General features: G+C 37.2%; 1 protein-coding gene across 2 annotated transcripts in view; it reads left to right on the top strand.

Annotated features, from left to right (window-relative positions):
- The window catches only part of ATRNL1 (attractin like 1), a 526,081-nt gene that overhangs the window by 394,828 nt on the left and 106,987 nt on the right, over positions 1-24,266 (top strand). Inside the window, exon 27 of one of the 2 annotated variants that reach the window (XM_040607277.1) lies at positions 286-393. The exons of the other annotated variant lie outside the window; for it this stretch is intronic. Within the exon in view, the coding sequence (XP_040463211.1) occupies positions 286-393 (108 nt within the window). The remainder of the gene's footprint in view (positions 1-285; positions 394-24,266) is intronic. 2 annotated transcript variants of the gene reach the window in all.

Below are 24,266 nucleotides of genomic sequence, written 5' to 3'. Positions count from 1 at the left end.
GTTATTTAGAGCGAACAGTCAGTTAGGGAAGCTTTCATTTGGCGATTTCATCAAGAGTTCAAACTGCAAGACCATTTGTAGACAACATAAGCGATCCGGGCTCAGTTCTCGAGTAAATATAGATGATGATAATTTAGTATAACTTTCTCCCTTTAATATTTCAAGTATGACTATTTATTTGCATGCTATTTGCATTCTTATGTTTTAATGGGAGGTGTAGTAGGGCAGACTAATATCTGGTGCATTTTTTAATGTTTTGTTAAAACATCATTTTTTCCTCATCAGCAACTTATGCGGGAGCGACAGCAGATGGCCAGCCGCCCCTTTGCTTCTGTCGATGTAGCACTGGAAGTAGGAGCTGAGCAAACAGACTTTCTACGAGGGCCATTAGAGGTAGGAACAGTGGTGCTGACAAGGGACCATTGTGATTTGCATATTTATATTGCTAGTCTCATCTGCATCTGCTTCTGAAACCAAGCAGCGTCTGATTACCTGGAGTTGACAAGCCTCAGCTATGTATGCGGTGCCGTTTTCAAGGCTCAGAGTTTTAATAGCGTGACATGAGCTGTAACAAAAGCCACTGGAGAATCTATTAGCCTGTGCTGAAGTGACAGTCAGCTCACCTGGCAGTCCTTTCATGATGGATGTGAGCTGAAGGAATGCGAGACACAGGCATGAAGGAGGGAGCAAACCTGCTCAGTCCTTCAAGTACACAGTGCCCCCTAGTTAACATCTATCTTAATTAACAGCAATTACAACAAATAAATAAATAATAAAAGCAGCTGTGAGTTGAATTTCAGTGTTGTGTTTTATATGTACAGTTTTAAAGAACACTGAGTATACTGCATATTTTTGTTTGTAGCTAATGGCTGCATTACTGCATTTTTTATTGTAATTACAGTACCTTGGAAAAGAAATAGTAATATGCAAGGCAATGTGATATTGGGATAGTGTAATAACGCATGAAATGGCTTCTGGAAGTTTCACCTGAAAATAGAGGGAGAATTACAATATGTGGATAATAATGAATATCTAATCTGGGTTGGGCTTTTGGTAGATTGTAATCCTCTATTCCTTTACTTTTATTTACAATATTGTGTTTACAGTTATTACTTTATCTTTTTTATGGTGGGACCTGGGAATGAGGTGTGATAGCTCTGAAATCTTTCGAGATTGTACTTTTCTTTTCATTGCTGCCAATTTCTCTCAAATTCAAAGCTTCTCTTACTTTTCTCAATAGCCTCTTTCAATGGAAGATTAAATACACTCTATCAAATCTCTAAGGTTCATGGAGAAGTGAGCAATGTGAAAAACAGATTCATAGCAGAAAGAAAAAGAATCAGCTCTTGAGTACTTATCGAATTGAGGCGCTCAGTCCTGCTACTGTACGGGAAGCCATCACAATTGTTCTTGCTGGCATAATTTAAATACTTGGAATAGATAGTGAATAAAAATGCCGTATCTCTTTGAAGAAGCTTTGTTATTTTCTGACCAAATACTAGAACACTTACTTCACCAATATCACCACGTTTCTGTCTCCTTTTTTCTTGGAACAGAAGACCTCTTCAGCCCCTCAGGCTGAGGATAAACTACACTGTAGTTAAAAGTTTTGGGGTTTTTTTTAATGTGATTTCATTGTTTTTGCACTGGTGCCTAGGACCATTCTCTCTGTCATCTTTTCAGAGGGAGGCAATGAGTGGGAGCTGAGGCAGCCAAACTCTAATTCTGAACATACTGATTATTTAATTAAACTTTAGAGTAGAAGTAAACATCACAAGTTAATTGCCACATTTTCTTTTCTGATATCTTTAATTTAGCACTAAAATAGGTAGATGCTAAAATATTTTAATTATATTTTACAGTTTTTTATTAGCTTTTTCTACCTAGCATGGCATTTTCTAATAATTGTTTAGTATTCAGTATCCATAGTGGGTTTTTTCCTAATTAATACACAGTTACATACAGAATGAAGTCCATTCAAAATTTCCTTGGAATTACAGTATACTGATCTATATCAAAACAAAGCATTGTGCTGAGGTTTAAATGAATGTGATTCAGGGTGTTGATTTTCCTTTGATGTATATTCTGTAAGAAGGAGCTATATTAAGCTTCTATTCCCGGTCTATCCTCAGTTTGCAAAAGGACACTAAAAGTCCTTTTTGCCATTCTGTTCTTCGTTCTCAGCTTTCTCTCATACGAAGGGAATTTGGATCACACGTGCATTTCCAGGATGCAATGCTTAAACAATAGGATAGTGTGAAGGCTATGATGTAATTTTGTTGTATTAGAATCAATAAGCAATTTCAATAATTCTGTGTTATCTGATGCCCATTGGAATCTTTTAAAGCTTTGGTAAAAGTAAGGAATATACAGTAGTTCTCTTCTGAATGTTCCACTGGCATTGTGAAGATCTTGCAGTGATATACCAGGGGTTCCAGTTTTAATGGTTGTTCATTGCATTCCCTCACCTCATACTTTTATTGCCATTGTATGTTACTTATTGATACTTTGGACATTGTTGGTATACTTTTATTGACATTGTAATAACTTCCACACTTCCAATGACGTATTAATCCATGAGTCCTTCGGGCACAGTATAACGTCATTGAGCTGTTCCAGACATTACGGCAAGTCTCCTGTTCAGCTGCGTGGTAAGACTGCTCTTCAACGTCACCTGGCTTACACGATGGTGGTTTTGTACAGCTGGGGTTCTGTATTAATACTGATGGTCTGGTACATGTCAGTATACACATGAATATCTACGTGGTAATTCCACTATGCCGTTTGATTAGCTTTTATTTTATTATTTGCATTTATTTGTAAATATCCAGAGCAACTGTTGCACAGTAGAGTTTTAGTTTGCAATTGTAAGGCACTTTTTCCCCAGTGTTTGGAAAGCATAGCTAAAAAAATTAATGCGTGTGGATGCTGTACTTAAAATGGTTGCCTAGTATAGGTACTTATAGTACAACTGATAATATTTGGGTGTATTTTCAGTTAGCAACAATTTGCAGCAGATTAAAATAAACCCCTGAAAAAATTACAAAATCTGAATTACAGAGCTGAATCTCTGTTATTTTGGCCTCTCTCTGCTTTGGAGTCTTTACCAGCCGGTCTATCTTTCTTAATGTTTTGCCAACAAAATGACAGTATCTTGATATGAACTCCTTCGGAAAACTTTAATCTGCATCATAGTCCTCCTGTTTCCTGTCATCTGAGTGGGTTTTCAGGCATTGGCAATAGCCTTTGCTCTTCCCAATTTAAACCATATTATTCATCAATCTTTACCTCCTCAGGCTGCTTTTCTGTGTAACTGAATCACAACATGACATTAACAAGTCTCATCTTGTCATCCATTCTGTCATTTTAGCCTTGTATCAACTATTAAATATCTTATTGTCAGTTTAAACTTAGTACTGAAGACATCAAATTTAGCTTTTCCCTTGCCCTCCTTCCCTCTTGGTATCACATCAGCCACTATCTTGCTAGTGATATTGATGGCATGGTAGTATCCAATTCTAAATCTATGAAGCAATACTTGCTCTTGCTGTGGCATGGTACTCACAATACTAATCTTGTGCACAATTATCTTATTTGGCGCATGCCAACCCTAACCTTTACCTGCTTCCATTACGATCGCCATTTCCCTACTCGGAAGTGATGAAATCTGCATGAACTCTTACAAGGGAATCATAGAATCTGTTAGGCTGGAAAAGACCTTTAGGGTCAAGTACAACTGTTAACCCAGGACTGCCAAGTCCATCACTGAACCATGCCTCTAAGCACCACATCTACAGTTTTTTTGAACACTTCCAAGGGTGGTGATTCCACCACCTCCCTGGACAGCCTGTTCCAATGCTTGACCACTCTTTCAGAGAAGGAATTCTCCCTAATAGCCAAACTAAACCTCCCCTGGTGCAACTTGAGCCTATTTTCTCTTGTGTTATCATTTGCTACTTGGGAGATCTACCCCACCTGTCTACAACCTCATTTCAGGTAGTTGTAGAGAGTGATAAGGTCCTCTCTGAGGCTCCTTTTCTCCAGACTAAACAACCCCAGTTCCTCAGCTGCCCTTCATAAGACTTGTTCTCTAGACCCTTCACCAGGGAAGGTGAGGCTGGAGGCAGGCCACCCGTCGCTTTTCATCCTTGCTCTTGGGAAGAACAAGAGCAGCCTAAAGTTATTCCAGTAGAGGAGGGGAAAAGAAATCTGGAGGTCATTGAACCTCTGGATCCCAAGAGGGAAGCAGTCAAGGGGGGTTACAGTGAAGTGGCCAGTGTCCCAAGGACAGCTAAAGGAGAGAAAGAATTCCCAAAGTCCCCTTTTCAGCAGTTTCACATAGCACAGCCTGTTAAGGATCACAGTAAGAAAACACCAGAAGCACCTTGTCCAGAGAGTTTGAGAATATTGTGATGTTTTGTGATACAACCACCAGAATCATAAAAAATTAAAGTAGCATCACAGATCAATAGATACAACACTTCTTGACACTCAATGCCCTCGGTGTTAAAACATTTTTTACTCCTTTAATTTGTCTTTTCTAGACATCTAAGCTATTTCCAGACCTGGTTGCTTTTTGTTGCTCAGTATTCCCAAAAGCTAAATCATTTAGGCTATCTTCATATTCCAAGCCTTCTTTAGGCAACTTCTTTTTTTCCCAAAAATATAAATCACTTTTGAAGAGTCACTTCCACTGTGCTGCTGACAGTCATTTTAGTTAATCTGCATGCTGGAAAAGTAGTAAAAATGTTTTTCTATCCTGCTTTGCCTAACTTGAGTATTCTCTGGTTCATTCAGAGCCCATGATTTTACTTTGTTTTGGAAACAGGCACGCACACTTTCTTTAGGCCTGTGAGATAAGGTCAGCACTACTGTAAACTGGTGTATGGCCATGCTAAGCGTCTGCACACCAGCATCTACCATGCTACATCTTCTGGAGTGAAGACACACGTGTTATTGCCTGCATAAGGATCAAGTGCAGATCTGCTTTTATGATCATCCATTTGATATGTTTACAGTATTACTTGGATGCTTTTTCTTTTTTTCTTTTTTTTTTTTTTTTTTTGTCCAAAGAGATATTCTTTAATAATTATTTCTGCAGAAAAGTAAATCTTTCAATCATTTTCCCATCAAGTCACTGCATTTCCTGTAAAATTATCACACGTGCTAGATTGTTCTCTACTTCTGACAAGGTAAGATGATCTCAAGGATTTTGAATTTCAAATAAAATCTAGCTTTGTTTCTCTAGTGAGCACTAAGTAATATTTATGGTACATTAAGTGAGTTTTGAATTTCAGGCATCTCTGGTAAGTGTGATGCAAAGATTGGCTATTATTTCTCATTTATTTGAGTTAGAATTGGAAGGTATGCATCTACACCAGTAGCTAGCATTATACTGGGAATGGCCATTGGAAATCAGAGTGACTTATTAAAACGCATTAAAATGCTGTACCAGAGGTCTGTGGGCTTTAAGTAGTTGACGTTTATACTAATAAGCTGTGTTGCTGGTTTCTCCTGCCAATAAGATGTCAGGACTTTTTATCTTGCTTTACAAATAAATCTAGTTAAGTTGGGTTCATTTTCTTGTTTATGTTGAATAAATCAGTAAGTAATTTTTCAAATTGCAACCTAAGCACACTTCGTTATTTTATTTTAAAAAAATGAAAATAGTTGTATGCTTCATCGGCATTACACCTGCATTGTTTTGATGACATAATGTCTAATATCAAGGAACAGACTCTTCCCAACTATTCGTTATGGGTCATCACATTGCTCCTTAATATTCTTAGTTCCTAATTTTAGTCTCAGTATCAGAGGATAACTTCACTCCTCTTGTAAGAAAGTGAGAATTTATTTAAGAAAATGATGAAATTGTCCCTAGAATGGTCATCTCATTTCCAGTGACCATAAAGACAATACATATTTGGCAACAGGAGCTATCAAAGACCATTATACTTCTACTTCTTGCTTAAAAGTCATGCTATATAATTTACAAAGTTGCAATTATTGCTTGTGCAAGCTTATTGGGGAGTTGAACACTGGGAACTTCAAACAAGCTATTAGTATATTACATTAATTATTTATTATGAATTTTGTTTCAAATATGATCAAATCTGATCATTCTTTATTGTTACACTGGGATCACTAGACATTATCCTACACTATCTTGTGGGTAAACCATTTTCCTGGATGGGGGAGGATAGTTTCACTGGCTAATCCATGTTTCTCTCCTTGTCTTGCTCAGTGCTGAGGGAGGTGTAATGCCAAGTGTAGGATACAACCTGTGAGCCAGCTCACCCGTGACCACACAGAACAAGTTACCGTTTTTTATGAATGATTCCAGTGGCTGCAAAAACTTTAGCTGAACTCAAGGGAGCAGAAACATAGAGACACCTACTATATTTGTTCTTTTCAGTGTCAGTCAGAAACAAAGGTTGCATTGGTTTTTTGTAACCTGCCTTTAGAAGGATTTGGATGTGCATGTGATGAATTGGTGGGTTTAGAACTCTCATCCCTGAGTTTAACTGTAATTTTCCTAACTAATATTTTTCTTTCCTAGCAAAGTTTTGTTTGCTCAATTTTATTTTTTTTTTTTTTTTTTTGGGGGGGGGGGTTACCTCATGCTGATTCCAAGTTTGGATTATCCATATTGTCTATATGTTATGTCTGTAAGCCAAGCTCTGCTTGGCATTGGAAAGAGCTTCGCTAAATGCTGTGGCTGCTCTGTGGCACTGTGGCTCAAGGAGGACCAGAGGAGAGAGAATCTAGATGAGAACAATGTGAGCAATCAGAGACTTAGAAAATATAGCTACAAGGAAAAGTCAAGGAAATTGGAACAAACTATTGAAAGGAGTCAAAAGAATAACCTTGAAATATGCAAAAGGTTAGCAATCAGGAGGGCAAGGATCTTTTCTTTGCATGCACTGTCGGCAGCAAAGGTGTAATGGACTTAAATTGTGGTAGAAGAGGTTTAGGCTGGATATCAGGAAAAACTTCTCATAATAATCCTGAATCACTGGAAGCAATTGCCTGGGGAGGTGATGGAATTTCTTTTATTGGAAGCTTTTTAGAACAGGTTAGACAAACATTTCTCAGGTGCCATGTACCCATAGGTGCATTACCTTCTCTCCTTTCAGCTCTGTCTTTGTTATTATTCGCCTTGCTGCCTAGCTTTTTCTTCTGTGTACTCTCTGAAAAGTTTCCATTTCTGTTGTTTGAGCACCTTTAATTACCTACATTACACTATTATTTTTCTGTTACTGAATATTTCTGACCCAACGGTTTTGCTGTTATCTTCATTGATTTATGTCCTCAGTTTTCTTGCAAGATCAGAAACTGTTAAGTCATCTCTGACCCCCAGTCTCTCCATGACTGTACATCTGCCTAACGTGATCTCCAGTCCACTCTGTAACAGCTTCAGTATTCTCTCTTAAATCTGTATTCATGATGTAATTATTTTTTTTTCATAATGAGTGTGTTACCTTTTATACAGTCTTTCAAAATCCACGCTTCCCACAATACTAGATGTCAGAGAAACATAGTCAGGGGATATACCTGACACTGAAGAGAAGAATCTACATTAGATCACATTTTCTGTTTTTCTGTATTTCTCAAAGATCTTGCTAAATTTGCCATCCAGTGCCTCAAGAACTCCGTTTTCTTCTGCTACGCTTTGACCTTGATGGCTCACTGCATTCTTCTCTGCCCAATCCCTCAAACCTGTTAACCTGGAAAACTTTCTCCTAAATTATTGACTCACTTTATTTTAAATTCTACCTTTATATATATATATATATATATATATATATATATATATATATATATATATGTTGTTCTTTGTAAATGATTGATTTGCCTTGGCTATCCTTTTGTGATACAATGGGTGAGGGATGTTTTATCGTATGCAAAATTTACTTTTGGTAGTTCTTCCATTAAAGTGTTTACCTGAAAATATTTGGTTTGAAATAATTCCTAATAACTCCTTCCTCATATAATGAACTGTTTTTCACAAAATAGGAATTTTAGATTTCACACTATTTAATGCATCATTCAGTGGTCATATACAGCACTGTAGCTCTGCCCAATTAAATATCTTTACATTTGCATAATATTTTTGTTGCTTCTTTTAAATTTATGTCTAGCAATGTGTGAATGTTCTGAGCCTGTGATTCAGAACAAATACCTAATCTAGTTGCTCATGCATACTGGTCACAGCTATGATTTTTGATGTGTGTTTGTATACTAACTCTATTAAATGTAAAGTGTATAAATGTTCGATTCCTTGCACAGAATGCAGTTAAGAATATTTCAAGATTTCCAAGTATTAGTTTTCTCCTTCAGCATATGATAAATCTAAAAATAGTGTGAGAGATGCTGCCTGAAATAGACCACATCATTTTTTCACAAAGACAAAATGTTTTGTGTGTGTATTTATTACTAAAGTATGTACTAACACACCAAAACTTGTTGGTGTTATGACAGAGTCCTTTACTTAAGGTTTTAAAAAGTTGTAGGTTGGTTCTGGAACATACACAGTCTCTACATTTACAGAAAACACATTTTTAATCTCCATATTCTCTTGTTTTCTTGTTTATTTAGATTGAGTCAATTTACCCTCATGGGCAAACAGACGCCTTAATGTGAGATATAAGAGATCTGTCTACATGCAGGCTGATGTCTCAATATTTCATACTAATAAGAGAGTAAAGCCTCTGCTTATTAGCTTATGATCTGTAGGATCTGTGAATTCACATTTAGTTTTGAAAACCTGATTTTGTTCAGGTTTTTTTTGATAAAAATGTATCTTTCCACTTCACAAAATTTATTTGGCACATGTACTGCATAATCAGATGAGTGTAGAAATCGTTTGGATAGAAATATATGATTTGTGTTGAACAAAATTGCCAACAAATTTCATGCTCAATTGTTACAATTAGCAGGAATTTTGGTTGACTAGCTAAATGTAGGTGTTTCAGCAGTATTGGCATGCTGTGAATAGAAATTGTTAAATTATTGTGTTACACATAGTTACAAATTGAAAGTATCAAAATACATATCTGGTTGTTTTCAAGCAGAAGTGTTTAGATGTGTCTGTAAATGTTACGAATAATGACACTGTACATGTCCCATGTTCATTAAAATTAATAAATTCCATTTTGCCAACATTTTATTTCACAAAGTAGATAGGTTAAAAGTTAAATTAATGTAGACCAAAATACATATGCATGGATCTCTAAGATTGTCTTTGAACAAGGCTTGCTTGTGGGAATCTTGCCTTTGAGTAGCAAATCCATGACCATGAGATTTTTTCCAGAATTGTTTAAACTGAACATACAAATGCATGGAAGTAATTATGCTATCAGGATAACTAAAAAGCACATACATTGAAATTTTTCTCTGTTTGATTGACTGGGCCTTTCTGTACATCAAATTTGCACATGCCATTCGCTGACAGGCTGCTCTTCCCAGTTAGATATATTTTCTTAGTATTTCTTTCGGGTTTAGATTAAAAGTTATTTCTCATCTTTACAGTAGGGCATTTCTCTCTTTAAAAGGAAAGGAGAAGAAGAATTAGATGCAGAAACTATAGTCTTTCATCAGCCATTTCCCACATTTCCAGGTGGAACTGGCTACTGTATAGTGTTGTTTGCTATTTGGCAACTTGTAGTCCTCAGCTTTGCTTCAGAGGTTTGCCTGCCTGCCGTTTCATCGCTCTGTACTTGAGCTTCAGTTCTTCCTGCGAACAACAATACATATTGAAACTGCAGCTGACAGGAGAAAAAAAGTGCAGTGCCTTTGCTTTTCTTCACAGAGGTTGACAACCTGCATGTATTGTTAGGTAATCTAATAGGTTATGCCAGTTTTCACTGAAGTTTTATTGTTCTATAATGTCTATCAAACTAAATTTGAGTCTGAAGTGAATAAGGATTCATTGCATAGAAGGCAATGCACCTGCCTTGGACAGCAAATGCCTAAATCTCACCTACGCTTCAAAGCACCATCCAATTTGCTTACTTTCCAAGACTATTAAACCCAGAAAAAAAAAAAAAAAAGACTAACTATCCTACTTGGTCTACAAACTCAGCTTTCAGAGAGTGATTAGCTAAGCTTTGCCTTAGTCCACAGAAAAGACTGAAATTATAAGCCTATTTAGGACTACAACTAAACTGATTTTTAAGACAGTGACCTTTTGCACAGTAAAATACTGCGAACAGCATTTGACCATCAAGTAAGAAAGCACTGAACCTTAGAGGGATTATGTCCATGTAGCTCCAGGCATCCCATGGGAGCACACTCTTATTTTTTCAGGTACAAGAGTGGATTAATCAGATTGCAAAAGGAGAACAGATTAGAGGGAATTTGACTGCTCAGATGACATGGGCTGTCCTCTGGAAGGGAGCAGCTGCAGAATGTTGTTCCCTGTGGGCAGGATCCAGAGCTTCAGAGCATACTCCTTCCATCTCAGTGTCTCACTTTAGTTCTGCATGCTGTGCTTTGGGCATCGTGGATCTTGAATTTCTAGTTGCATGGTGGCCTAATTTCAAGAGAAATGATAGAGCATGAGACCCCTGGACTGAATAGCACCTGAAGCTCAGCTTTCTCCTTACCTGGATCACTGTTCTGATGTCTGCTTTGCAAACATGGGTCCCGTTCTCATTATGTGCCCACCATCAGAGCTGGGGGAATTTTGTATAAGCATGTTGCATAGCATTTCTTCTCATTCCCTCTGTTCTCAGTGGAATCATATAATCATACAATGGTTTGGGTTGAAAGGAACCGTTAAAGGTCATCTAACCCACACCCTCTGCGATGTGCAGGGACACCTTCGATTAAATCAGGTTGCTCAGAGCCCTGTCCAATCTGACCTTGAATGTTTCCAAGGATGGGGCATCTACCACCCCTCTGTACAACCTGTGCCAGTGTTTCACCACCCTCATCATACAAGTTTCTTCCTTGTATCTAGTCTGAATCTACCTTCCTTTAGTTTAAAACCATTACCTCTCATCCTATCATTACATGCTCTATTAGAAATCTGTTCCCTTTGTTATAAGCCCCCTTTAATTATTGAAAGGTCACAATACCATCTCTCTAGAGCCTTCTCTTTTCCAGGCTAAACAACCCCAGTGCTCTCAGCTTGTCCTCACAGGAAAGCTTTTCCATCCCTCTGATTTTAGTGGTCCTCCTCTGGACCCATGTCAACAGGTCCATGTCTGTCTTGTACTGAGGAAAAGGGCTTCTATTTTTGCCCCTGCATATTGTGAGAGGCAGTTTCCATTTTGCACTGATTGTTTAGAACGGTAAGGTAGTAATGACAGGCAGACGAGATCACTTCTTTGGTATAAGGAACTCAATATTTTAAAGATGCTCTGAGGAGGTTGGGCATGTAAGTTATAGGGCATGGTTTCCATTCATTTTCTTTAGCAAAGCAGAGGCAGAAACATTGTGTAAGGTGTTGATTTCAGTCATAATCTCAACATTTTTTTTTAATTGCAGAAAACGATAATAATAGAATTTGAAAAGTGAGCGGGCTCAATCAGGATTTAGGACCCAATGGTCCTGAAGGAGCATTCTCCTTGTACAATTTATTTTGGAAATCAAAGATTACTGCAGGGAAGTAGAGGCTGCAGTAAAGTAGAAGTTACAAAGGCAGTTAGATTGCAATGAAATTGGGGAGATCAGTGAGTTTGTGTCAGGGCCATCTCTACAAGAGGAACTCCTTTTCAAAAGTAAGCAGTATTTGTGATATGCGATCACTTCCACTTACAAATACAGTGTACTTTGCAAATCTATTAGAGCTTCCCATAACAAAGACTGTAAAACATTATTGTTCATTAGTGTGAAGCAGTAAAGTTTTTAACAGATATGTATCAAGTAAAGTTTTCCTTTTTTTCATCTTTGGTATATATTTATGTTACTTGAATTTTGTTTAAAGTAGGCTTTTGCCTTTCCAAGTGCTATTCTTGATACTATATCCTTGGCAAGATGACCTTTTCCTTATCTTTATTATGCAGCTTTCAGTAAGAAACTGGGAAGTTTAGAGACACTTGCTGTCAGCTTCTTGTCTCAACTCTTTAGGCCTTTAAAAAGATGTGTAAATATTGAACCAGCTGGCGTTATAAATAAAGGTATTCTGTTCTACAAACAACTTAATAGTTATTAACGGAAAAGCCACTGGGCTTTTGGAAAAGTAGACAAGCTATTTTACATTGAGAAATTTTTAGATTTATAGGAATCAAAAGGAATCAAATGTACCCTTCTGAACACACTCAAGTATCAGTTTATGTGCAGAAAAGAAAAAACATTATCCAGTGACCCACAAACATAATTTGTGATTTGCAACACGGAAGTTTAAGACACTCTTTAAGATTGCCACTAAATATACCAAGAGGCGCTGACATGACTTTGGCAATGAGATCCAGTGAGGTCATTTTCCTCTGGGCATATGAATGCTGTAAAGTGCATATTTCATTGTTTTTTCATGAATAATATTTAAAAATCATATTAAAAAACCAAAATATATTACAATTTTATTATAAATAGAGCCAGCATAACATCATAAATAGAATATTAATTAAGAAATTCTCCAAAAACTACTGTTGTGTACTCCTATGTACCTTCAGGGCTTAAACATGAATGTTATTTGAATTACATTCTCCTATCACTTTCTGAACTCTAGAAAGGTAGAGTTGCACCAGGTCCAAATCCAGAACAATGTATGTCTGCTAGAGCAGCATTAGAACTAGAGTAATTAAATAGTATGCTTTCTCTGATGGATTTACTGAGGACTAGTGGACTTGTGTGTATGGATAAATTCAGAGTAACTGCAGAAATACATTTAAAAAAAATAATAATAAAAAAATGTCTTATTTCCCAGAATAATTAAGTGAACATTTGATTTTCTTTTTCTCCAGAATAGTTACAGCACCTGTTTCTGTTCCAGTAAGAAACTTTCATGGGTAATAGCCATTGAAATGAGTGGAAAGTGCAGTGCAGTGATGTAGCAACAGTTTAACCAGTTTGCCACTATTTTCCCAAATATATTGCTGAAGAAATTTTAAATAAGCTTCACTAACTCAGATGTCTGTCTTATTAATGACTTTCTTTTACTTTTAATTATATGAAGATGTAACAGCTCAAGGTGAAAAGGAAGTAAGAGAACTGGAAGGGGTGCACAATCAATACAGAACCCTGAGGGAAAGCAGTAATTAATGTGGGGCCATACAGGAAGATGCTTTGATGCTTTGGGAGCAACAATTATATATCCATAAAAATGCACAAAATCCACATCCATAAAATGGCACAAACTGCTTCTATATCTCCCCTGATGTGACCTCTTCACTGAGTAATATATTGATAAAATTTGCATGCAACCCTATCCATATTTCCCAAAGGCAAGACTTAGTGCTACAATTTGCATATGCACTGCATATAGCCATTGATATTCACAGCAGGAAATGGCATAAACCCAGTGCATTTGGTGTAGGAGTGTGTGATGTCATGCTAGGGTTTTTTTGATGTATATGTTTTGGCTCTCATTTATGTGAGAGAGGACAAAGTCAGAGAAATTTGTCTAGGATTTGGGGTAAATGATAAGGGAGTCTGTGAAAGTCTGCAGACCAAGTAATATTTCAGTAACATTATGGACCTAATCCTAAGGAACCTACATCTCCTGTAATACTTGGAATTGGTTTTGTTCCAAAAAGTTCCATTGTGCAAGATGAGAAGAAAAAAAAAAAAAAAATTTGATCACAGACCTTTAGGCAGTGTTTTAGATGTGCTGTCTTAGCCACTGAGTATCTTGAGGATACGGTCTGAAAGCTTGAATTTATATTCTTTAGGAGACCAGCACAGAAAGCAAAGGGTAGGTCTCATGTTTTTACAGCAATCTCTGCAATAGCTTTTGCTGCTAAGGTATACTCTTACTCTGTTTCAGACAGTTTTTCAAAGAGCTTAAAATGTCCAGGTATATCATAGAGCTGTAGTCACCCTGAGAGGTGAAAATAGTACAATCAACTCATTATCTTCCAGAATGTGGGGCAGCAACTTTAAACCAACTGGGAAAGGCAGAAAGCATTATTCAGAAATGCTGCTTAATGAGAGCTGGGACTGAATGAGAAATTCAAAAGCTTTGCTATACAACGGGTTATATTGATCATTGTTTGGTACGTCTTCTGTGTAATTGCAGGGTCTTCTGAATGCTTTCCCCCGCTCACCTCTGCCTTGCCCATTTTTAACTCTAATCAGCTGCCTTCATCAGTATGCAGGTCTTCTCCAAGCACCATGCTGTTTCAGCATGATGATCACTAAGATAGTAGCACGGTGAGCACTTCTGAGAGACAAATGCAGTCATTTGTTAGCTGACTATTTACAGCACTGGAGACCTTGTCTTCTCACCAGCTGTTTGGAGGCTTTGCGTTAATAGGAGCAATGCACTGATCCTTCTTAGGAGAGTTCATGTTAAGCTGAAATTCAATGTCTTTACTTACTGAATTTGAATTAGGCAGTAAATTTAATCTCTAGAAAACAGCATTCATCATTCACAATAGAATTATAGATAATTTTGGTTGGAAGGAACCTGTCGTAGTCATCTGTCAGTCAGAGACTGGGGCTGAGCCAAACCCCTGAGCAGAGTCAAGCCACTTTTGATCAGCGGTGGCCCCTTTGCTTAGGGTCCTTTCCGATGGTGATTTGAATACTTCAAAGGATGGTGATTTTGCAGAGTCTTTGGCCCCTGTTCAAATGTTTGACTGCCCTCACTGTGAAAAGCCTTTTCCTAATATCTTGTCAGAATCTCCCTTCTTGCAACTTCTTTCTGCTACCCATCATCTTATCCCTCTGAGAAAAGCGTGGCATAGTCGAGTCAGCTATAAGATCCCAACTTTTCCTTTTAAGAGTAAAGAAACCCTGTACTTCCAGGATTTCCTTCTAACTCCTAGGGCACCTATATCTCACTGTTTGGTTTACAAAGATACCACGGATGACTGTTTTGAGAGTCTTGCTAAAGTCAAGGTTAACACCATCCACGGCTCTCTTCCACTGAGTTACACTGTCACCAAAAGTAACCAGGTTGATGAGGCAAACTGGTGGCTATTCCCAATCGAGTTCTTGTCCTTCATGTGCCTAGACAAGGCTTTTGCAGGTGTTTCCTTTATAGTTTTCCCAGGGATGGTGGGAAGCAGGTCAGGCTGGCCAGTCTGAATTTCCCCACATCTTCCTTCTCGCCTTTCTTAAAGATATGTGTAATATTTGCCCTTTTACAGAGATTAGGAACTTCCCCTGATCACCATGACCAGTTAAAAATGATAGCGTTTTCTCAGTTACATTGGCCAGTTCCCAGTATCCCATGTGGTCCTGTGGACCTGTCTACATCCAATTTGCTTAAGTGGTTCCCATCTCAGCTTCACTATGGCTACTATGTGTACTCTCTATTAATCCAACCAGATGAAAAAGATTAGCAAAACCTAAAATCCATGTCGCTCAGGATTTCAAGTTGGGGTTTTTTTGTTTATTTGGTTGGGGTTTTTGTGCATAGGAAAAAAATGGATATGAAGCTCTTACATAACCTAGAGAAGTTTTGACAGTAATTTAATCAAAGAACTGCTGTAAAGGCACTTGCCTCAGTAGCAGCATGTAAGAATGGTCAGCGTCTGCTTTTCTGCTGATATTTCTTGGTGAGACATACCAAGATATTTTTTTTTTTTTCTCATGTCACCCCATAAATTCCAGAATTTTGTAGTTGCAATGTGTACTTTTGTATACTGTGCGCAATATTCTTTAAAGAATGTGTTTAAATATTGTCGTGCCTGTGCAGTTACAAGACACAGTCATGAGTTTGTTGCTCATGTATGGTGAGATGAGTTTAGGTTTTTGAGGTTTTTTGGGGGTTTTTTTTTAGAGGCTTTTTGGTAAACTAGGCACAGCTCACAGGGTAACAAACCAGAAAGAATTAATGAAGATCCCACTCACAGGCTTTTTTCACCTGTCCTCAGATTTGCCCAATTAGCCAATTAGAAAAAGCAGCTCTAAAAGCCTAGATCCAAACAAATATCACATTTGCATGGTTTTCTGGAAAGGTTGTAGAGCTGGGCTGAGCCATGCTGCAGGAAGGACTTTGTGTGAGGAGCAATGGTTGGCTATGGAAAGCAGCCTGGAAACTTGGTAAGCTGTGGAAGGAAAAGTCTCTTTTCTTTCTTTTTTAATGCAGGGTGCTTTGGCTGGAGCTCAGTAAAGTTAAGGTGAGCTGTACTAAAGCTGTTTTCTATGCTGTACAAATTGGCAATGCTATTTTGGCTCTCCAAAGAGGAAACAAATGGAAAAATAGGTTTCAGGTGCCTATTGCTAAAAGTAAATGAGAAATATGTTTTTCCTGTCTAGGCCTCATTTTGTTTGCTTGGGTTTTCTTTTTTCCTGGTACATGCCAATCATAGTTTTCTTATTTGTGTGTGCCAGCTACACTTTGAGACCCCACTGTTAAAATCATCTCTCTTTAGTTTATGTCAGTACTTTTTTGCTAGTGTCCCCTCTGAAGTCTACCAGCTAGTCCAGGAAGATGTAACTTTTATCCCTAGTTTGTATTTTCTTTTTTTTCATCCTCAGGGAACAGGCTAGCCACTCTTCTTAATCATAATAAACAGTATATGTCAAAACAGTCAGTACCTCCTTTTTGGAATAGGTGTATTCATCTAACTAATTAAAAAATCCCTGCCACATCATAAACGCATCATCTTCTTTCAGTGGTTTATTAACGTGTTTCAGTCCTTAAGTGTCTAGACTGTATATTTTAGGTCAACAGGCATGTTAACTATAATTGCATACAAACTCTGAATAGCATAAACTGTGCATTACTGGCTCTGGTTGTAAACCAGAGATGATGGAATTGTGTACTCTCAGGTGCTGTAGGGTGAGTCATCCCAAATTTCTTTCTCTGAAGCACGTTAGAACCCTAAGCTATGAACAAAAGAGTCAGTGCGTTAAAAGGGTGCTCTAATCACTTTCACAAGAGGTGGTAATGGAGTCTGAGCCCTTGTTAAGTAGTATCCTTCCAATCTGTCTTCTGATTAGTCTTAGCAATCAGTTTGCATTTGTTCTCATGTAACTAGCATCTCTTCTTTTTCAACTCTTCTAACAGAGAAGTTGTATTTAAGGACGATCACGGCTATGTATTAACTTTTAGCTGTCAACAAGGTAATGTCTGTCTTAATCTTTCAAACAAATTCACGTGCAGTACTGTCCTTCCAAAAGTAGATAATCCGACTTAAAAGGATGTAGGCAGATGTAGTTAAATATATTCATAAAATTTAGCAGGATCAATTTTATAGTCAGTTGCCTTATGATGGAATTTATGAACAGAATTACTTGTGTGATTATTGTATCTGCATCTTGGCAGCAAATTCTTGAGTACGTGATATAAAACATCCTTGGAAAATGAAGAAGCAGTTATCATGGAAAGTGAATCTTTAGCCTTGCATACAAATACTTAACAAAGCAAAAGTATTGAATTATTTAAGCTGTGAATTGAGAAACTGTCCTTTGTATATGATCTGATGTTACTAATGCAGACCACTGATCTACTTCAATAGATATTTTAACCTACAACGAATTTGATAATGAATTTATTAAGTGTTAGTATTGGTACCCTTTTCATCAGTTGGAAGTTTCAGTGAAGACAGTGTATTAATAATTATGAGGTACATAGTGAATCTTCTAAAATTTGTATTCAGATATTCACTGTCACTAATTTCATGCAATCATAAGCAAATTGAAGTCAATGTGACACAAGAAATGATACTGAACTGTCTCATCTCTAACAAATGACAGTAATTAGCCATATTTCAAACAAAAGATAATATATCACAGATAAGAAAGTTCATATTTCATACAGTGCCCGTTACCAGAGATGTAGGGCCAAATGAACTCAAGTTACACTCCTTTATAAGCTCTTCTATCACAGAATATTTAAATTACTCTGTAAAGTAAGTTTTAAGACAAAGGAAACTTTTGAAAATTGACAGCTTTGGTGAGCATTAGTATTTACCTTGATAAGAACCAGGGGAATACTGATGGGAATTAAAGAAAGCCTGTGGATCCTGGTTGTGTTGCCTTCCCCACTGCTAATAAGGGAATGGCAGTTTGGTTCACCTCTGGGCATTTCCACAGTGACTCAAACGGTGCCGGCTTTGTCTTTTTAAAATGGCTACAAATAAAACCATTGTTCTCAAGCATCTAAAAATTCTTTGCTGCTTATAAAGGCTAGTATGCATTACCAACCCTATAATGTTGGGGCCTTGGAAATGTTCTGTGCAATAGGAATGAGGCTTCCCACACTGAGTGGTGATCCAGATCTTTCCCTTTCAAGATTACAGTGGTCTGAAGTTCAATAGCTAGTAGCTGATTAATACCATTAAGTATTTTGACCCAGTCTCTGAAACTAGTGAGTAGCTGGTAAATAAAATTGATTCTATTTACCTGCCATAAACAAAAGGGTGGAAGTTTATGAAATGGTGAATGATGGAGTGAGTAAAAGCTGTGACCTAAGCCAAATTCTGCCCATTGCAATATCTGCAATAACTTATCTATACAGCTATGGCAAAGCAGCAGCAGCAGAAGGGAACACATATGTACCTACCCTTTATGCAAAGCATTCCTGTGTGAACACAAAAACGCATCCAACACAGATGAGTGAGAAAGGTAGTACCTTTTGGAGGGGGATGGTGGTAAGAAAGCTGTGAAACAGCTATTGTTACAATGCTGGGAATGTACACACAAGTGAGGTATAGTATGGATGCAGTCCACTGCTACAAAGGGCTATCAGCTTGAAGAAGATGGACACATATGAGTTTATTCTGCTTTGTACAAGACTCGAGCATCCTCTTTGATGCTAAGACGCATAATGTAGACTGACTTATAGGAAAATTATAATATTACCCTGTTTGATTTTTCATGTGAAAATGGAACTGTCAGTATTTTTTTTTCCTGTTAAAATTCTAGAAACTCAAGATTAAAAAGCAGAATTAATGCATACCTGGCTACGTTCAATAGCATCTGACTGAAAATAGTCAGTCATGCCTACAATTTCTACTTGCAATTCTTTAACAATTGTTTGCTAGGAATTGCACCCTTGCATGGGATAAAGGGGGGAGAATATCAATATTTCCAGCATTTTGAAAACACTTAATCAGCATTCCTGATAAGACTTTGTTACTGATTCCAAGAAGAAAACCCAAGTGACTTGTTGGGGTTTTGTTTATTTATTTATTTAAAAACAAAACAACTCTTACAATCTGTTTGCATCATCTATAAAGCCTTTTCTAGGATTAAACACTTCTTACATAAATGAATGCATGAAATTTAATGTTTTCTTCAGAAACAACAATACTGTTTAAACAGGCATTGTGTTTGAAAAGACACTTAGCTTTTCTTCTTTAACAGTACTTGCAATGGAGTCTTAGGTATTTATGTATGTGACAGATTCAGGTAATAGTACAAATATGTATGTTATATGGTGCGAGTACAGATCAAAATTAAAAGGAGTGATTTGAAAGGAATAAAAGATGTTCTTTGTAGTGGAATTGCATGAACACTACCTGAAGTGTCCTGTTGATGTGTTTGTATGTTCAGAGAAAATCAGAGCTGCTGTACTTCGTTTCCTTCCCTATAATATGAAGCCAAGTTATTACTGTAGTAATGATGTGGTCCAAAATGTTTTTGAAATGGTGGCAAGGCTGCAGATTATCTTGGTTTTTAGTGTCACAATTAACAAAGTGAGGGTATTCCAGTATTATCGAAGAGTCATTGTTGCAATCTAAGTGGTATTTGTGGGATAGGAAGTCAGGCTCCTTGAGGTGTGAATGTCTTTTTCCCGATTTATAGTTTTGCATTATTTAAGTAGCAAATTCTGTACAATGCAGATGAGAACTCTTGACAGAAAGCAAATGTTATAGCAATTCAGGATTGCAGTGTCCTTGTAGCTATTTGAAACCCTCTATTAGTAAATGATGTTTATTTTCATCTTCAGATATAAAAGTGCTTCTTGTATGTTAGTAGATATTCATCCCACTTTACACACAGGGAAAACTGACAAAGAAAAACTGGAAGCAAGCCCAGGGTTTTTTTGCTCCCTATCCAGTGACCAGCTCGTAAATGACAATATTTATATTGGCCCTTTCTATCCCAAATCTGTATATGATTTTCAGCACAACAGACGCCATAAAATATAACCCAGTAATCACAACAGTTTTTCCTAAGAATACAAAGCTAACTAGAACTCATTCAGAAATATGTTGTCAATTTAAAAACACCAAATGAAGTGTGGGGATAAACTTCTCCCAAAAGATTTTGCTATTGCAACGCCTGTTGCTGTAGTAATCCATTCTCAGGTGCCTGACTCGGAACTGAATCCAGAGCCATGTATGGAGCAGAGCCAACAGGGAATACTGGAAAGGGACACCTCTTCAAAGGTACCTAAAACAGGCTGCAGAAAGCTTCTTCCATCAAGTCAGGATTCACATCTATAAATGGTCTCCTGGACTTAGGTGCTCATGCTTCTGCTTTCAAAAACAGAAAAAGTGCTGTTGTGTTTATGCTTTGTCCAGTAGTTCAGTGCCTCAGTCATTGAAAATATAAAGTGGATGTTACAAGCCATCATCAGCCAACAGTCAAAGTATCATTTCTATAACCTGAATGTAATGCTATGGGCTGCTCTTGTCATATCTGTGACTCTACTATTGTAGAGAAAAGGATCCTTGATCTCAATAAGCTTGGTGGAAAGGTGACCTGTGACCTAGGCTGCTGTCCTGGAAGGCAAGAGGTGTTGGGTATGGATTTTCTAATCTCTGCGTGAAGTGATGTCTAAGCCTTTAATCCAGTTGTACTGATGTAAGGTGTAGTTCATTAATTGCCCTTTGAGGCAGAATCAAAAAGTTTGTCTCCCTCCCTAGCAATATATTAACAATAAGATATAAAATTGTACTTTGTTCTGACCTAATTAATCCTACATTTTTCATTGCTCTATGGGAAAATTCAGCAGAACGTTTACTTTGGTATTTCTGCATGTGCTTATGTAAGACATAAACATTGAAGCCATTAACTCTGTTTAGACTGCAGTAAATTCTGAGCATGTAAAGATTTCTTTATGTACCAAGAGGAATTTATTTAGTTTTGAACTTCGGTGCCAATAAAATAATGTAGAAATATATGGCTGGGGGGGAGGTGGGGTGGTGCGGGCAGCACAGGGCAGGGTCAGGGTGGGCAGGACTGGACAAACATCATAGGAATAGGTATCTAAATTCTACAAATCTTCAGTCCTGACTCTTTGGGATCTGGATCCACTGTCTTTCAGTGGTTAATAATTTTCACCAGGTTTTATGGTTCTAGTTAAAATAATGCATTAACTTGAGCTGTGATAAATTTAAGAGCCACTTAAGTTTGTTTTGCCTTCATCTATTGAAGTGGTCTCAAAGTCTTGTACTTTTATTGGTACTTGCAGATTTTGATTTAATAGTCTTTTAAAAATTGTTCAGTAAAGTAAATGGAGTTCTTCACACTGGCGAAGCCCATTTCCCAGACCACAGATTGTTCTGGAGCTCTACTCTGAATGCAATGCAATTTCCATCTTTTGTCTCCCTTGTTTGGAGTAGGACTGGAGCCAAAGGATGAAGTCTGAGAGCCGATTGTAAGCTGTTATGGTTTTGTTAATGCTTCATGCTCGGTAAAGCTCTGGTAAAAAAAATGAACCTAATCTTTACAAATGCTGTATAAAGGCATCACTGCATTCATCTGTTACTGTTTCTCAGTTCCCTCTTAAGGATGAATTACATTCTGTGTCTAGGTAAGACCTTGCATTCAGCTGTATTGTGATGTATATACATCTTCCTTAAAGTTGTCTTGCTACATAGTGTCTATTAACAGGAAATTACAATTTGTTACAGATCAATATTATTTATAGTCTGAAAGCTTTATTACCATGAAAGGATTTGTTACCATGTAATGATTAGACATGGATTCTATGAAGTCAAATATCAGTTGTCATAGGATGCCAACAGAAATACTAGTTGATAGTTCTTGGCAAATACAATTTATTATAACCTGTCTGTATTTTATTGTATACTGTTACTTGGATCAGTCCATTCTGGTGTTGAACTGAAAGTAAGATTCACTCGTGGGTTTTCAGTCACGTGGTAATGCCTTGCTACCTTTTTTATTCTGAAGTAATTGCAGATTCTTGTACTTGTAATTTTGTAAGGGACTGAGATGCGATACAGACTTCAGACAAATGAAGTATGGCCACATTTTTTTGTGGAAAATTTCTTCCAAACAATTTATTTTCTAAAACTGAAACGTTAAATGTTTTTTACAAAGTTTATGACTTATAGGGTGGGTGGAGAGGTGTTTTTTAAGTCTACTACACTTTTATCTTGATTCAGTGAATATAGATAGCTTTTTGAACCTTCTAAGTGTGGTTATAATAAACTCTTAAATGAGAATACTTCCCTTCCCTCCTCCTAAAAGGAAAAGCTCAAATGCCATATTCATCATCTCTGCACACACACACACACCCCACACACCCCCCTTTCAGGTATCAAACAGTTGCTGACAGGTTGGGAGTAACCATCTGATTCCTGACAGCATAGGTATGTGAGGAATGAAACTAGATTAAGAAGTTCCCATCTCTGATTGCTTCTTCATTTATGTCAGTATAGCAGTGGATCAATACAGTAAAACACTGAAACAATCTGCTTCAAAAGAAATTCTCCAGGCAAAGCGTTATTTCTGTTATTACCAAAGGCTCTTTGGACACGGTCTAAATAACTCTTTGTTTGGCAGGATTGTTGAATTCAATTTTTAGAACTTTCAGTTGTGTGTTTGCAATGTTAAAGTGCTGAGTCATACCTGTTCTGCAACGGTCTGCTTCGGAAATGGGCTTCTGCAATCTGCCCTTGCCCTGCTGTATGCTGACAGCTGCTTAGGGCATTCCAAAATGGTCACAGGAAGAACAGCGTGACTTCCAGAAGCTGGTCATCCCAAGCTGTTCCTGGAACAGTAAGAGCAAACAGATCTGCGAAAATCCAGTTAAATGTTCTCAGGGAGGGAAATGTCAGACTTGTAAAAAAGAAGCGTTTTTGAGTGGAAGTAAAATGTTCTGCTATTGCTCTCACTTGAAACTACAGTGAAAATTTTTCCTTGCTTCTGAAAGTTTTGTGTGAAATCTAATGAACAGCAATGCTAGTGTAGTGCTGGTTACATGCTGTTAAATTTTTAACTAGGTTGGTCAATATCTGTTTTCAGCCTGCAGCGTTTTCCCAATGGAATCTCAGTCTGTTAGCTCTAGGATAGGCTTAGTCAATGGATTCCTCTTTGCTAATAGAAATGATCCACGGGAGCTCCCATAACGAGGAAAGTCATGAGGTAAAACATGGACAGCCTTTAATGCTGTAAAAGAGAAGAAAGGATCTGACCTATTTTTTAGGTAGCATTTCAAAGACTTTGCTTGTTGAACTTTTTTCTTTATTAAATCAATTCATGTTATTAAAGGAAAGGTAAAAAGACTCTTGAAACCTTACAGCTGCAAACAAGCAGCGATAAACTAAGGCTGATCTTTCTTGAAGTCACAGATTACAGGAGACTATATTTCAAAATAACTACTATATTAATAAAGTGATCTGCATCACCTAAGGAACATAATGCATGCTCGTGTGAGGTAGTTTCAGTAAATCAATGGAACTGGGTACAACCTTTATACTCACTAATGTCTGACAGACGGGTACAAGCTGTCTTTCAGGTACCTGTCGCAAGCATGCTGGAACATGATTTGTTTCAATGCTTTCTTTGCAAAATAAAGAAAAAGGCTGGTAATATATTAATTTCCAGAAACCGCAAACTATTGCAAGAACATATATTACAATTTTAGACTTAGATTGGCATGGTTCCTAGATGTAAATCTTTATGCAGATTAATAAACTCTTAAATAATTTTACCATCTTAATTTATTAGTATATTGTAACTGCATCTTTGTACTTAGGCAGTGCTAACTGATGTTCACTGAATATTTGAAATCTGGAAAGGGGAGGTCTTTTCATAAGAATGTTGTTTCTAGCTGACAGCTTCCTAGAAGCCATCAAAAAAATTGTTTTGCATCATTTTTCAAAGGCTCAAAGTAGGCTGTTTTTTTTCTTAAAACTTTTTTTGTTCATAACTTCCATTAAATAACCTAAAAGATTTCAGAAATACGATGGAGAAAAGTACCAGATGAACTAAAACCTTCCCTTGCC

This window comes from Falco naumanni, chromosome 9 (genome assembly GCF_017639655.2).
Source record: "Falco naumanni isolate bFalNau1 chromosome 9, bFalNau1.pat, whole genome shotgun sequence".
NCBI classification, from domain to species: Eukaryota; Metazoa; Chordata; class Aves; order Falconiformes; family Falconidae; genus Falco; species Falco naumanni.
The sequence above is the reverse complement of the archived record's forward strand: the minus strand, read 5'-3'. Positions and strand labels throughout refer to the sequence as shown.